At 37.8% G+C, this 15,699-nt stretch overlaps 2 protein-coding genes across 6 annotated transcripts; one reads left to right on the forward strand and one right to left on the reverse strand.

Moving 5' to 3' along the window:
• Positions 1–895: 895 nt before the first annotated feature.
• On the reverse strand, positions 896–3,720 carry urahb (urate (5-hydroxyiso-) hydrolase b). 3 transcript variants are annotated; one of them, XM_007244261.4, is made up of 4 exons: positions 3,493–3,720; positions 2,130–2,274; positions 1,455–1,590; positions 896–1,359 (listed from the first exon to the last, which is right to left on the reverse strand). In XM_007244261.4, the coding sequence occupies exons 2-4, from the start codon at positions 2,264–2,266 to the stop codon at positions 1,270–1,272; spliced, it is 363 nt and encodes a 120-aa protein (XP_007244323.2). In that variant the 5' UTR covers positions 2,267–2,274; positions 3,493–3,720; the 3' UTR covers positions 896–1,269. The 3 variants fall into 3 exon arrangements, with proteins under 3 accessions (XP_007244323.2, XP_007244322.2, XP_022528026.1); XM_007244260.4 differs by having other exon boundaries at positions 2,130–2,277; positions 3,493–3,719; XM_022672305.2 differs by having other exon boundaries at positions 2,130–2,412; positions 3,493–3,715.
• Positions 2,124–14,895, forward strand: si:dkey-234i14.3 (fibulin-7-like). 3 transcript variants are annotated; one of them, XM_022672304.2, is made up of 7 exons: positions 2,124–2,234; positions 9,984–10,152; positions 10,337–10,510; positions 10,660–10,836; positions 12,162–12,299; positions 12,423–12,558; positions 14,096–14,895. In XM_022672304.2, exons 2-7 carry the CDS (start codon positions 10,113–10,115, stop codon positions 14,454–14,456), a joined length of 1,026 nt encoding a protein of 341 aa, XP_022528025.2. In that variant the 5' UTR covers positions 2,124–2,234; positions 9,984–10,112; the 3' UTR covers positions 14,457–14,895. The 3 variants fall into 3 exon arrangements, with proteins under 3 accessions (XP_022528025.2, XP_015460013.3, XP_015460012.3); XM_015604527.3 differs by lacking the exon at positions 2,124–2,234 and adding an exon at positions 6,468–6,644 and having other exon boundaries at positions 9,984–10,143; XM_015604526.3 differs by lacking the exon at positions 2,124–2,234 and adding an exon at positions 6,475–6,644.
• Positions 14,896–15,699: the final 804 nt, after the last annotated feature.

Consider the following 15,699-nt stretch of genomic DNA (forward strand, 5'->3'; position numbering starts at 1 on the left):
GATCCAAAAACCTAGGATATAATTTCACCAAACATTGTAAGTGATAACAAAATACTTTAGTATCACAATCAACATTTTTTGTTTAGAAACAATGGAACAGTAACAAAACAAAGTTTAAATATAAAGTAAAAAAATATTAAAAAATAAAATAAAAATTCTCCCCTCACTAGACATCTTTTCTAGTTCTTTCTTTCTTTGTTTCTTTTTTTTAATAGAATTGTCATTTGGAAAAACAATAAAAAATAAGGAATTGTCTTCCTTTCAGTGCAGTTCAAATGCAAGTTTTTCCTTAAATAAGCAGAGTGTAAAAAAATATCACTCAACACTAATCTCCTGAGGTAGAGGCGTGTCGACTCGAGGAGAGCGCTGAGTGGGCGGGGCCAGGCTGAGCCTACCTGCGTGGCGGTTTGGCTGGCTTTGCTGAGCCATGTGACACATGTGCAACAACAAGAGACCAGAGAGTAGACTGTGGTGAATCCTCGTGCGCAGCAGTCAGTGCGTGCGGCAGAGAAAAAAGCTTGAATATCGATATTTTTACACAAGTATTGCTCAATACCAATACCAGCGTTAGTATCGATATTATCGATATTTGGATCGATCCGCCCACCTCTATTTGACACAGCAGGTTCACAATGTATGAAATTAACTTACATTCAGTAACAGTTATATGTATTTATTAAATAATACTTTCTTTTCTGTCCTTATCCACTGAAAAGAATGCTTTAAAAGTGTCTCTGCAGGGTTATAAGACGAGAGAAAGAACTCTTTTAATTAAATTAATTTAGAACTGATTCATTTAACTACACTATTGATATCTCAATGTCTAATGATTGATATCCTAAACTTGTTTACACGTGTTTTCTTTCACAAAAAACAATGTAAAAATATGTAGAAGTAATTTTGAATCATTTTTATTGGTCAGCCCAAAATAGTTGAAATCAACACAACGTAAAGCACAGCTTTCAGATTCTTCTTGTGTCAACAAGAGAAGAACTGTAAAATAGAGAGGAAATTTGTAGGAATTTGTAAACAATTGTATGCACTTAAAAAGTGATGAATTTTATATTACACTGTTAATAAAAAAAATTGATGTCTGAACAGTTTTATTACACACACTATGACCAGAAATTGAATTAAAAAGCAGTGTTTTCTCATTATACATAATGGCTTTAAGTGTCAATACTGTTACATTCAGGTAAGTTATTCCAGAAAGAATGAACACAATTGTTAAAGATATGCATGCAGCCTGCTGGATGTGTTTGCACTTGACTAGATGCCTTTGTAGGTGCTGTAGGAGTATCTGCTGAGGAGTAGAGGCAGATGGAATGTCTGATCCAGGTCTGTTATGGTGAAGACAATCTGAGACAAAAGAAACATTTTTAGAAGATTATCCCAATACAGCAGCACCATATGTGTATGTGAACAATGCTGTAACAATTTGCTTTTGTACTCACCTCAATGTATGGATAAAAGCTGGACTGACATAAACTTTCCCAGTACTGTCTGGTCTCAAAGCGTAATTTATACATGCCTGCAGTGAACTCGTCTCTGGAGATTAGATCAGAGCACTGGCCATCCTCATCTGTTGTTCTGAAAGGGAATTCATAAAGAATTTGATAATTTTAATAATTTATCAATTAATTTAGTTACCTACATACACTGGAGCAGATGCACACAACCCCAAGCTTAATGCTTTCAATGTTAAGACTGAGAAACATATTTATTGCCTTAACTCAGTCAAGTCATTATAAGTTGCAAACAGTATGTTTGGGTGACAGAAAACACGCTTTATGCAAATATATGGTCCCAGGAGCCAATGGGAAAATTGTATGAACCAAGACTGAGGAAAGAGCCATGGTGCAATACATGGTACATTAATAATTACTGGCTCAACAAACATGTTTATGGATTCAGGTTGAGTTTGAGGTTCAGGTTACAATAATGATTGGAGCTGGAGTGATGATTGTAATCCAAAATCGATCATCCAACATCAGTACCTAAACTCTGTTGTTGGTGAACGCAATCAGATCCCCAGAAGCAATATTTCAACATCTGTTATGAAGTTTACAAACAAGTAACTCAGAAGACTATTATAATTGACGTATAATGTAATTTGTCAGGGCATGTACCCTTTAGATACGAGGTTCCAGAGGGCCATCTGAGGATCCAAGCGGTGCAGACTGAGGGCCATGCGTGCTCCAGGAACTCCATCTGCAGTGTTCAGCACATGAGTAGTAAGTAGACTCCCAGTCTTAGAGGTTGTCATACTGTGATCTGCTACGCAAGAGATGATGTGGAGGCAAGAAGTGTGCATCAAATTATTGAACATAAGTGCTTTGGTTTAATAGTTAGTAGAATAATCATACTTGCTTTAATCTCTGCATGTAGTAAACAAAAAGCATTGACGAAGAACTAAAAAAGGGAAAAAACAGGACAGGACAGAAACTTTACTAAAAAGCTTTCAAGTAATAGAAAATACTTAAAGATAAATGCAATTAATTTGTATTTGTCAAAATATGAAACAATTTTTAAAAATCAGTGCTTATCTAAATGTCATTTTATAATCCAGATTTTAGTAACTTAAAACCAAATAGTTCATGTCCAACACTTTCTAATGAAAGTGAATTTGAATTTCATAAAATTGTATTTATTTAAATTTGAATATTAAGTTTAATGTTGAACTGTATCTATCATGTGTATTAAAATGTTACATTTAATTAAAATGTATGTGAGTCAGTTTTTAAGTAATCTAACCTGAAAATATTACATCTGGGTTCCTTTAGATAGAACAAATAAGCACAAGTTTAATCATCTAAGTTTCAGCCTGTCTGAGATTTGAATCTGAACTTGATAAACTGCATTTGAAACAAAATGTGCAGCTTGTTTTTCTTATTTGATTTTCCACAGTAGATTGCATTGAAGCTGTGTTGAATCTAGTTCAGCATCAGACATTCATATTCATATTAAGGGCAAATAATACAGATTTATACATTTCAAATTTCAATCCTGACATAATTCCATAAACTTTGACCATGCAGAGTTTGGGTCTGACCATGCAGAGTTTGGGTACTGAAGTTATTTGAAGCAATTCAAACTGTAGTAAAAAGTAAACTCTCCAAACCCAAACTCTCCAAAATGTAAATACCATATTTTACTTTTGAAAAATAGGTTATGTATAATCTACATAAATAGTCTGTATACAGGCTTTACAGAAGAGTAAGAAGTTAAAAATTGCTCCTAGGACATTTACATTATGTGGAGAATAGTTTTAAAAAGACACTTCCTACTTCTTCTTCATAACCATATAAACTTTTACAGTAAGTGTTAATCAAATCAGCACTGTCCATGGTGCTGAACCATTAAAAATAATGCAGCCTGCACAGAAGTATTAGCCTAAAACACCAATGAATTATTGCATTTCCCATCAGTACCTGACTAATGAACAGTCTAAAACTATGAAATAAACAATAAAATAAAAATATAATGTAGTACCTTTACTGTGAGGATATCTGCTGTACTGTCACTGACGACGATGTTGCCCCCTTGTCCATTCAGTGTGAAATGAGGAGCCTGGATTGACCTTTTTGAGGCTGTGGGTGTGATGAGTTAATCAATAACATCAATCCCTCCCTCGGCTGGTACCACATTTCACTACAAATAACCACCAAAACAGAGATTTCAGGCCAAATGCAGCTTAAAAACCTCTGGTAACAGTTTAACCTGTTTAGCACAGAAACCCCCATGCTGTGCTTGTTGTACTTTGACCTCATACAACAGGCTTACGTTGTCACTGGGTCAAATGGTCCAAATCACACACAACATAAGTTTACTCTGAGGTTAACTATGTGTGATGTTGATATGGAACTGTTTGTCATCTCTAACTATAGACAAATGTCTTTCAGGACATTTGGGGGCAGTTTCCAAGACAGGCATTAAGACCAGTATAGACTACACAGCATTTTGAATGAATATGTTTCATTAAAAAATATATATTGTCCCTGTCCAATAGAAAAAACATATATCTCCAAAACTTTACAGTAGACATCAAATCTTATTAACTTTCCATTGAAGTCAGTGTAAAAATAGTTTATTTTAGGTCATTTTGGAGAATTGTCTGTAAGCTAACAGTTTTAGCTTACAGCTAAATTGGAAACTAAAACATTTTTTAAATGTATGTCTTTAAGCATCAGTTTGACTATACAGTAAATGTAAGCATTACAAATCCCAGATTGTAACTTCTGATTTAATTATCTTTTCATATTAAGTAATAATGCTGATGATGTAATATATTTATCTCTATATGAGGCTGAACTCTGTTTCCTGAAGGACCATGCTGATTTAATTTGCTTATCTTATCACTGTTTCTGTGATGATATCCTTGGAAAAGCTTGGTCATAAAAGTATATGTAGAACCTAAATGAGAATTCAGTTAATATGCTGATCTAATTCTGTTTGTGTAGGTCTGTTTACACAGCTGTTCCAGTCTATAGTATATGATAATCACTGATCTGTGATTCCAACAACAAGCTTAGGCTATTCTATTTTTGATTTTCGTTTTAATGATATTTAGGATACTTGCAGGGATTTTGGGGAGGATTGGACTTGGAATGAACTCTGTTTGCAGTGTAAAAGCTGAAGATACAATGACCCGCTTCTTCATGTAATTCCAGTCCTTTGTCGACATCTGTTGATGTTACCTGAAATTACACCATGATCAAAGCAGGACCCAGGTTTTAAGTGGTGCAAACCACTTGAGCAGTTGTACTTTTTATTGTTAATTAATATTTGTATAAAGTAAAAAACAGATAATTTAATTGCACCGTACTCATTGTTCACAAATGTGAGACTGTTTACAACACTGTATTTCAACATACAGACCTCCATTTACACATCACGAAATTTACGAAATACCAACCCCCTCGCAGATACATCACACAGCCGTATGGACTGTAACTTCTGTATCTACTGTAACTGCAGATTAACCCTTATTTATCAACAGAAATAAAAGAAATTCGAAAGTAATCAGTTGGACTCATTCTGCCTTTTCTGTGGAGGACATCGAAGACGTCTACGTTTTTGGCACAATGATTACAGGGTTGTTGCTGATTGGATTAGGCATTGCCCTGGTGTTTTGTGAAATTAAAGGTGTGGGGACAGCTGTCAAAGGCCCCCAAAAGCTGCCCGACATGATGGGCAGAGCTGTCACTCAGACTGTGACTTTTAACCGCAACATGGAAAACATTTCGGAGAGGCAAACGGCTTTGCAAAGGAATGTGGAGAAAATGAAGACCATGAAGGACAATAGTCTTAAACTGACTGATTTTATTTAGAACCAACAAACCTTTTTTGGTCATTTTTATTTTAAAATTTTAGACTGACATTACTTAATAATAAAGTTGCAAAAATGTTGCACCATATTCTTATTTAGAACGAGCAAAAGTTTTTTTTTGTCCTTTTTTTCCTAAAAAAAATTAAACTGACAGTTCTAAAAACGTGTCTTTAAGTAAAAATTGAATTTCTCCATTAAGAAATGTAAGCCTTTTAAGATTTCCTAAATATTGTAAGATAAATAGGAGTAAGCTGAGCAGTTGAATATTAAATATATATATTTGTATATGATTCCTTCATTCATGGCTTGAATTGTCTGTATTTGTCTTTATTGTTGGTAAATAAGCTCCGCGAAGGACTGCACGCGCTGTACCCACAGGGCAGGCTACTAGCGGGAGCTGCTGTGGAGACACCACCACCACGGCAAAATCTGCACACTGTATCATATTATATTTTTTATACATAAAATATTATCGAATTGTAACAGTACAGCATTAATAATCAGCAGGTTATAAATGTAGATAACTGTATAATCACAATAACCCTTTAACAGCTCAAGAGAGAAAAATGCTATATTTCCCCCCATAGCATTTTTCCCTCTTGAGCTGTTACAGGGCTTTTATGAGCACTAAGACTATAGTTTTAGTGCTCATAAAAAATGTTCGCTGGAATTAAAGAAATTGTGAGCAAAAATAAAATAAATTTTGAGCACGAATTACAAATCGTTCGTTCGAATTAAAGAAAACGTGAGCACGAACTACTATATCATTCACTCGATTTAATTATTTCTTTATCCACGGCCCCTCCCGGGCTCCGTAGTATAGCGATTTTAAAATCTGCCCATTTTATGACGATTAATAAGACAAAGTGGGGGCCTTTCTGTACGTGCATATTATAAAAAGCTGGAGCCCTATTAAAGACATTAACTTTAATGGTATTAACAGGGTGGTACAGCACGGCTGCTGTCAGTTTACCTCACAGTCTTCTATTTCTGTCCTTCATGAATGTGGTTCAGGACCACATGAAAGTCTGGGAGCGCTGAGGATGTTTTCTCTCTCTCTCTCTCTCTCTCTCTCTCTCAGGGCTGGGTTTAGGGTTTGGGGTTTGGCTTTTCTGAAAACAAACACACAGTTCAGAGCAGGACTAGCACACTCACAAACCTGCTGCACTGAGCTCAGCTAAGGAGTCGACCAAGGGATTTTTACTGAAGGTAGTTTGATACAGACGCTGATACAGACACCTTTGACAGTATGTATCGTGGTCTGGTGTTGTGGGGGATATTTCTCTGGGGCCAGGTGCTCAGGTCTGAGAGTCAGGTGAGTGCTGCTGAACCATCTATTTAATGCAGCAAATGCTAATGTAATCAATTATTTTGTAATATGTCACAGCTCTGGAAACAATTAAGAGACCACTTCAGTTTCCGAATCAATTTATCTGATTTTGCTATTTATAGGTACACTACCGTTCAAAAGTTTGGGGTCACATTAAAACGTCCTTATTTTTGAAGGAAAAGCACTGTACTTTTCAATGAAGATAACTTTAAACTAGTCCTAACTTTAAACAAATACACTCTGTACATTGCTAATGTGGTAAATGACTATTCTAGCTGCAAATGTCTGGTTTTGGTGCAATATCTACATAGGTGTATAGAGGCCCATTTCCAGCAACTATCACTCCAGTGTTCTAATGGTACAATGTGTTTGCTCATTGGCTCAGAAGGCTAATAGATGATTAGAAAACCCTTGTGCAATCATGTTCGCACACCTGAAAACAGTCTAGCTCATTACAGAAGCTACAAAACTGACCTTCCTTTGAGCAGATTGAGTTTCTGGAGCATCACATTTGTGGGGTCAATTAAACGCTCAAAATGGCCAGAAAAAGAGAACTTTCATCTGAAACTCGACAGTCTATTCTTGTTCTTAGAAATGAAGGCTATTCCATGCGAGAAAGTGCTAAGAAATTTAAGATATCCTACAATGGTGTGTACTACTCACTTCAGAGGACAGCACAAACAGGCTCTAACCAGAGTAGAAAAAGAAGTGGGAGGCCGCGTTGCACAACTAAGCAAGAAGATAAGTACATTAGAGTCTCTAGTTTGAGAAACAGACGCCTCACAGGTCCCCAACTGGCATCTTCATTAAATAGTATCCGCAAAACACCAGTGTCAACATCTACAGTGAAGAGGCGGCTGCGGGATTTTGGGCTTCAGGGCAGAGTGGCAAAGAAAAAGCCATATCTGAGACTGGCTAATAAAATAAAAAGATTACGATGGGCAAAAGAACACAGACATTGGACAGAGGAAGACTGGAAAAAAGTGTTGTGGACGGATGAATCCAAGTTTGAGGTGTTTGGATCACAAAGAAGAACGTTTGTGAGACGCAGAACAAATGAAAAGATGCTGGAAGAATGCCTGACGCCATCTGTTAAGCATGGTGGAGGTAATGTGATGGTCTGGGGTTGCTTTGGTGCTGGTAAGGTGGGAGATTTGTACAGGGTAAAAGGGATTCTGAATAAGGAAGGCTATCACTCCATTTTGCAACGCCATGCCATACCCAGTGGACAGCGCCTGATCGGAGCCAATTTCGTCCTACAACAGGACAATGACCCTAAACACACCTCCAAATTGTGCAAGAACTATTTACAGCAGAAGCAGGCAGCTGGTATTCTATTGGTAATGGAGTGGCCAGCGCAGTCACCAGATCTGAACCCCATTGAGCTGTTGTGGGAGCAGCTTGACCGTATGGTACGCCAGAAGTGCCCATCCAACCAATCCAACTTGTGGGAGCTGCTTCTAGAAGCGTGGGGTGCAATTTCTCCAGCTTACCTCAACAAATTAACAGCTAGAATGCCAAAGGTGTGCAATGCTGTAATTGCTGCAAATGGAGGATTCTTTGATGAAAGCAAAGTTTGATGTAAAAACAATGTTATTTCAAATACAAATCATTATTTCTAACCTTGTCAATGTCTTGACTCTATTTTCTATTCATTTCACAACGTATGGTGGTGAAGAAGTGTGACTTTTCATGGAAAACACAAAGTGACCCCAAACTTTTGAACGGTAGTGTATATGATGTTTGAGTAAAACGAACCTTGTTGTTTTATTCTATAAACTATGAAAAACATTTCTCCCAAATTCCAAATAAAAATGTTGTCATTTAGAGAATTTATAGTCTTGGAAACTAGCACAATTTGTTGTTTTCCCAGCATAAACAGACTCACTGAGAGCTGGTTAATTAACTGATGAGTTGGGTTGTGTCATTTTCTTGTTAAGGAACAATTGTTAAAATTCACTGACATTCCAAAGGTGATGTCAATAACTTCATGGCAATTGATCAGGAAGTTACATTACATTACATTACAGTCCAAAGCGACAATAATGATGTATATTTAGTAAGAGAAGTTCAAGGAAAAAACATTTTTAGACAGGGCCTAAAGGAGGTCAAAGAGATAGAGGAGGAAAGGAGGGGAAGAAGGAAATGAGGTTAGAAGTACTTTGTTAGAGGTGAAGTAGTAAGTTTGTTAGAGGTGAATGAAGTGTTATAGGATCACTTGGGAACACTCATTTGCATAAGTTGTGAGGTGTTGTGACTGAAGTTGAACACTTGCCAGATTCTGAGTGAGGCCTTAATAGTGATAGATTCCATTTCTAAAGTTGTGTTGCTGTTTAACAGTTCTCATTGTGTGTGGTCCCAATACATCATAAAAGGCATTACCACCCACAATGGACAGCAATGTCATAGTTGATGGTAATGAGTGTGACTGGCGGCGCCTGGCTAAAATTGTCTGTGAGAACCGACAAGACACTGGCAGAAATCACACACACATTCAGTGCAGAAGTACTCGCATGCCTAGCACACAGATCAGTGCAGCATTCTTTAGCCTCCATGGTACATAGAAAACATTTTTTTGCAGTGACTGTCTAAATGGGGAGTGAAAGAGTTAAAAACTGCAAAAAGTAGCTTTCCAGGAGGAGGATTCTTGTGGTTTTTACTCTGATGTACGGAAACTATTATCATGTGCCATGCTTTTTGAATGCCAGAGTCACTTATCTAGCCTGATGCATATGGACAGTTCTAGCTGGATATTGCTGGTCACGATCATTACTATGCTCTGCGATGTCCCAGGCTCTCCCATGGAATAACACTTATGATAAATGTACATGCTATTATTCCATGAATTGTTGCTATGCCAGTTGTATTTGTACTTGCAGTTGAGGACCACAAGACCTCAAAGTCTTGTTGGGAAAGTTGGGAAAGAATATCTCTTTAACAGTGGCTTCCTAGACAAAAAAGAATGGAGGGTCTCGGGTTATTGGAAATATTATATGCACATGAAGTAGAAAACTGCTACTACTGTTGGTCTTATAAAGTGCAGATCTGAAGGGCCTGAAATACAGCATATATATGTATTCTAGTTTATTTCGCAAACAAGTAATGGATCTTTTCAATTCCACAGTGGCTTTTAATTATGTGGAAAATAAATCGACTGAACTGTTTTTTTAATGAACCTTAGACATGCCTCTTATAGATCATGAAGCAAAAAAAATAAAACTTAAAATTAAAATGAGCAGCCTTCACAGCAATCTGGTTTGTTTTTTAATATTTGTGTTAAATATGACTGCTTATATACTGAATTGGACGGGTTGCACTTCACAGGATTGTGTGAACAGGCAAGAACTGCAGAGCACTCTTCGTCAAGTCAACAAGCTGCTCTTAGCTCACGAGACTTCGTTCTTACAGAACGTACGCAGCCTCCGCAAGAAACTGAGCCTGCTACAGAGCAGCATGGCCAAACCAAGCAACAACACCACTACAGGCAAGAATAGTATGGCACATACATACCTGTACCATAGTTCATTTTCCTTAATAAATAATAATAATAATAATCTAATTAGTATGATTAGATTTTCCTGATCTGTTTTTAAGAGTGTTTTAGATATGAACTTGTATTTTGTTGCTGCTCTTTTACGGTGTGGACTCTATTTCTAACTTTTGGTTCTTATGCCCAGGAGCATCCTGCCCGCCCCCAGAGCTGCTAGCTAATGGCAAGATGCTTGGGAGAGTGTTTCGAGTTGGCCATGAGGTTCACTTCCTTTGCAATGCTGGTTTTGAGCTGACAGGGGCAGAGACCAGAGTGTGTCAGGATTCCCTCACCTGGAGTGGAGAGCATGCAGCCTGCAAGGGTACAAGCCTGTTAATATAACTTTCACCATTAGTTATATCCTTTATCATTACGTATCTTGTATATTTAATTCCTGTGATATTCCTGTTATACCAAATAATAGTAAACTAAATATGTGCTGTGATGTAATCTGTTAATTCCTCCCCTTAGCTACAGATGCTGGCATAAACAATGATGGTACTTCCTCTATGCCCACATCTCCTTCATCCTCACCCTTAATATCGACCTATGTGCGACCCTCCCGCTGTATTGAGTTCCAGGGTTCGAAACACTGCACCTGTGAGCAGGGTTACAGCATTTACAGCCAGGACAGAGGGCTGTGCACAGGTAAGCTCTCTGAAGAAGAGAATGCAAAAATAATTTATTTGGCTTGATCAGTCATTCTTCAGACTGTGCCTAATGTCCCATTCATTTGACATGATCTAACAGACCTTGCTCGAACCTAATAATATACATCACCTTACCATGAACACATTGACATTATATAGGTTTGTGTGTTCCCAAGCTGTGCCCTGAGGTAACACTTGACAATTAACTGCTATCCCCTGACTTTTGGCATGTCATTGTACAAGAATTGCCACTTGTACATGGTTCTTTATTGAACCTTTTAAGGATGGCTCAAAAAAGAACCGAAAAGTTATTTGGATGACACTCTTTTCCAGAAGAGTGTCATTTTGATTAGACACTGGGTCTTGCCACAAGAAGGTCTCAGTAAAAGTGTTTTTCCTGCTGCATAAAAAGGCTCCCAGGGGCTACTTTTAGACATGCCTCTATAAACCACTCGCATATATTTTGCCCACTTGACAGGCTATGAAAGGAGGTATGTAATTGAACTTAGTATGTTGTTCCTTAGGAAATTCACACATTTGCTATAATATTGTATTTACTTACATATATCACAATTAAATTTAATTCCTTCTTGGTGCATTATTGTTTTGGTGTATTTTACTCTATGAAGAGCATTCTGAATGATAAACTGTATGATTTACAACTTTTCAAAGTTCTCCCATGTGACTCTTTTCTCCCATGTAGCTTCCTTTAATGCTCAAACTTTTAAAACATTTAAAGGCTCGGCTATACAAAGTCTTTGATTTTGACATCTTTCCCTCTGTGATCTAAGCTCTCTGAGATCTTTCTCAGCTCGTTCTGATTTCCCTCTAACAAACTTTTGTAGTCCAGTATTTCCATCATTCTAGATTTACCTCTTATTGATGACGAAAAGGTGGAAAAGTGCTAAAAGTGAATGTGCTAAAAGCAGGAAAAAGCAGGAAAAAGATTGTGATGACAAAAAGACCTGTTCTGTGCATCCTCAAAATAACAGGTCTTGAGAAAAGTTCTCAATATGAAGTGTTCAGTATCAAGGGTGCACAAGGTAGCTCACCTAGTCTGTTCCCACAGAAGAGCTGCAGCAGCCCAAATTGCTGAAAAAAACATGCTGGCTTTGACTTTTACAGAACAGACTGGGTACCTATACAGTATTAAGTAGGTGTTTTCCACGTTACAGCTGATCAGTGTACATCAACACATTCCTCAGTGTCTGCAGGAATCTGTTTTTTAGAGGAAGGTAGAGTTTTACTGTACAGGTGCGTAGTCTGGTTTTGGGGAATGCATGTTTAAATATGTAGGTCACTTTGCATGTATGTGTGTTTCAGACATTGATGAATGTGCGCTCTCCCGTCTGACTCAGCCTGGTCGTCTTTGTCTGCACACCTGTGTGAACACGGCTGGAAGCTTCCGCTGTGAATGTCCCAGAGGGTACGCTCTCAGCAGAGACAGCAGAAACTGCCAAGGTCTGTGCCCATCTTTTTCTAACATGCTTGTGGATTAGCAGATGTAGTCGATGCTCTTATAAGGCACATGTGGGTTTATTAGCAGTCTGCAAAGATTACGTTTTCTCCACTCTTTAACCACAGACATTGACGAGTGTGAAGGGGGTTTTCACAACTGCACAGGTGAGCAGGTGTGTGTGAACACTTTTGGAGGTCACCGCTGTGTGGAGGTTGAGTGTCCTCGCTTCCGCAATGCCTCCTATGTCAAAACATCTCCCCAGTAAGTAGATACATTAAGTGAGTTCACATGCACTCAGAAATACGCTTATAATGTGATTACTGCAATAATCTATTTATTTAGGTAGTCATATAAATAGCACTCTATTTTCTCTACAATGTACTCTGATGTCTTAGATCAGAATCAGAGGATGCAAAAAGTGCACCTTGTGTGGCTTGAAAAGCCATGACCTAAAAGCATGTACTAATTAATTATTAATTACTGATTAATCATCGGTGTGTTTTAAGTGTAACATGCAATAAACCAATCAGTACGTCACTTACCATTGCTTTGGCCGATTGGTATTTGTCAGGTTTAAGCTGAACACACACACATACATATAGAAATTTAAAGGTACATAAATGCAACATTAAATAATAAAACAGTACATATAATAACAGTGATGTAGGACTTAATAAACACTTCACCTTTAATCCTCTATATACCTCTGTAGGTATAAGCCCCATATTCTAAAGGACCCTTTTTTCGTATGCTGCAACCTTTGCCAGTATGTTAATGGTGCAGCGCTTCTGTGCTTCTTAGCACACAGGACGAAACTGACCTGTGTGTTCACATTGTGAAGGTGTGCAAGTTGGCCATCTACAGGAACAATGTCATTTTATTTTTTATTCTGTTTATTGTTGATGTTAAGTTGGGTAAGTGCACTGCTGCGTATCCTTGTGTGTGTAACAAGTGGAGGTATATATGCGGTGAGCTAGGAACAGGAATGGACGTCCGATGAGTGACTGTTTTCAGGGTTTTAATCAGTAAGTATAGCACCTGTGTTTTTTTTCACCACCAAGATAGCAATACGGCAGAAATGTACCCATCACCGTGGATATATTTGTGTGAGCTTCATTGCTATTTTAACGGTGCAGGGGCAAGTCGTGATAGTTGACTGTTCGCAGGTGTAAGATAGCAATGAGCATTGCAACGCCCCTTGCACAGGGTGTAAGATAGGGCACGCGTACTGACACTGAATCTAAAGAATTTAAAAAATCTATCCTTTAGCTGTTGTATGTTTGTACTGCGTCTGGATGAATTAAAAAAAAAAAGAGCAGCGTGAGGTTTGGGTTTTACATGATGTTTATATCATGTTTAATTCTGTTATTTAATTGGATAATTGCAAGCAAAAATCTGATTACCGCTGATTTATGTAAACTCTGACCTCTCCAATTATTTGATTACCCAAATTCATGTAAACAGTAACATCAATTACTGTCAAACTCTAATGTTCTGCAGTAATTGGATTGTGAATTGCAGTAAATGTACTTAATTGTGCAGTAGTACAATAAAAAACATTAAAAATGTTCCAGTATATTCCATGTTGTTTTGTGGTTCTTAATAGAGAGCATAACTTTTTTTTTTATTCTGCTGTTTCTGTTTAATTATTTTAGTTTAGCCTGTGTTCAAGCACCATCAGGATTGCAACACCTGCACAACCAACCTGGTTAACCAGCAGAATAAAGCTGGTAGAATAACTAATCTTAACTAACAAAAATGTCTCCACTCTCAACCCTCTCTGCCCTCGGTTCTCTAGGCGCTGTGAGCGTAATCCATGCCTCGAGGGGGACAAAGCCTGCCTCCAGGCTCCAGTCTCTGTGAACTTCCACTTCATGTCAGTGGTGTCAAACATGACTGCCCCCCGAGTTCTGTTCCGAGTGTCTGCGGCTCGTGTGCTGGGGGACACACTGCGCTTCGGCCTGCTGGGAAACCGGGGAACAGCGCACTTTGCTGTTCAGCGCTCAGGCAAGCAGACCGGCCAGCTACTGCTGGTGGACCCTGTTCAAGGCCCTGCCACGCTGGAAGCTGAGGTAGAGATGAGTGAACTGCAGAAGAGGACACTGCTCGGACGATACGTCACCAAGGTCACACTGTTCGTCTCACCGTATACCTTCTGAACGGAAAGTGAGGAGGAGCTGGACTGGACAATTAAAGTGCTCAGTGCAAAAGTAATTACACCCTGAGACTTACACAAGGAAGTGGTGTTTAATACCTGTTTTTTTTACCCGCCTGACAGGTAACAGTCAGACAAGAGCTTCACCTGAGAAAAATCTAATTCATTCGTTTTAGAAGACCATCAAAGCATTTTATTTCCAAATATTTCATATTTCTTTAATTGCAATATTTCATGTATTTTTCAGTATCTTTGTATCTATCACAATATCTTTGTGTATTTCCACGTTTACTTTAGCCATAATTTCACGGTCTTATGCAATGGTTTATGCTCCTCTGATGAATTCACAAGATCCTTATTTTTCTTTCAAATGATCTACATTTTAGGTCAGTTTATATTTATCTTTTTTAATGTTTCAAATAAACAGTAATTGTTTATTCAAATTCTGAAGCCTTTCTATTGGTCTATTATTCAGACAATTTTGAAGATGTAAAAGAACTGTAAATTTCAAACCATTTTAAAAAGTGAAAAAGGGCAAACGTGCAGATGAGAAGGTTTGTGTCTGAGAGCGATTACTTTATTACATGAGCCCATGGAGTCATAGAGTCTTCAGAAGATAAAGTTCCTCACAGCATTTCTACATTTGTGAACTTTATCAAAAAAAAGAAAACGAGCCATATATATTCGGATACTGTATCTGGGCTCTTTTGGGTTAATTAAAAAAATCAAGAAGAATTAAAATGTTTCATATTGAGTAAGAGAGTAAGATTTTTGGTTAAATGCTTCACAATGAAACCCAGTGGCATCATAAAATTTTACAATAAGCGCTTTAACTTGGTTTTAAACCATTTAAAAATATCACTGCTGCCAAACCAAAAACACTACTATAGACTGTGGGTTACAGTGAATCATAATCAACAGAAGAGTCACAAGGCACATGCAGGATTCCACAAAGTGAGAGGATAGAGATGGTTGCTGGTAGTACGTTGAAAAATAGAAGCCCACCGAAAGAAGCCCACATTCTGCAAAGAATTTTCCACCTGGGTGCCAGAGTGCCAGGGCCTGACCTCACAGACCTTTCCTCAATGCACATCATTTATCTGCCTAAAACTATATTAGGCATTCCATGACCGGGTAGAGAACTCTACACACAGACCTATTTGCTGAAAGGCATGAGAACAACAAGCAATATTAACTCTACTTTGAGTTATAATAGCATATTGATGAACGTATTAAGTTTTTATTTA

The sequence above is a fragment of the Astyanax mexicanus genome, chromosome 2, assembly GCF_023375975.1.
Source record: "Astyanax mexicanus isolate ESR-SI-001 chromosome 2, AstMex3_surface, whole genome shotgun sequence".
Classification (NCBI taxonomy): Eukaryota; Metazoa; Chordata; class Actinopteri; order Characiformes; family Acestrorhamphidae; genus Astyanax; species Astyanax mexicanus.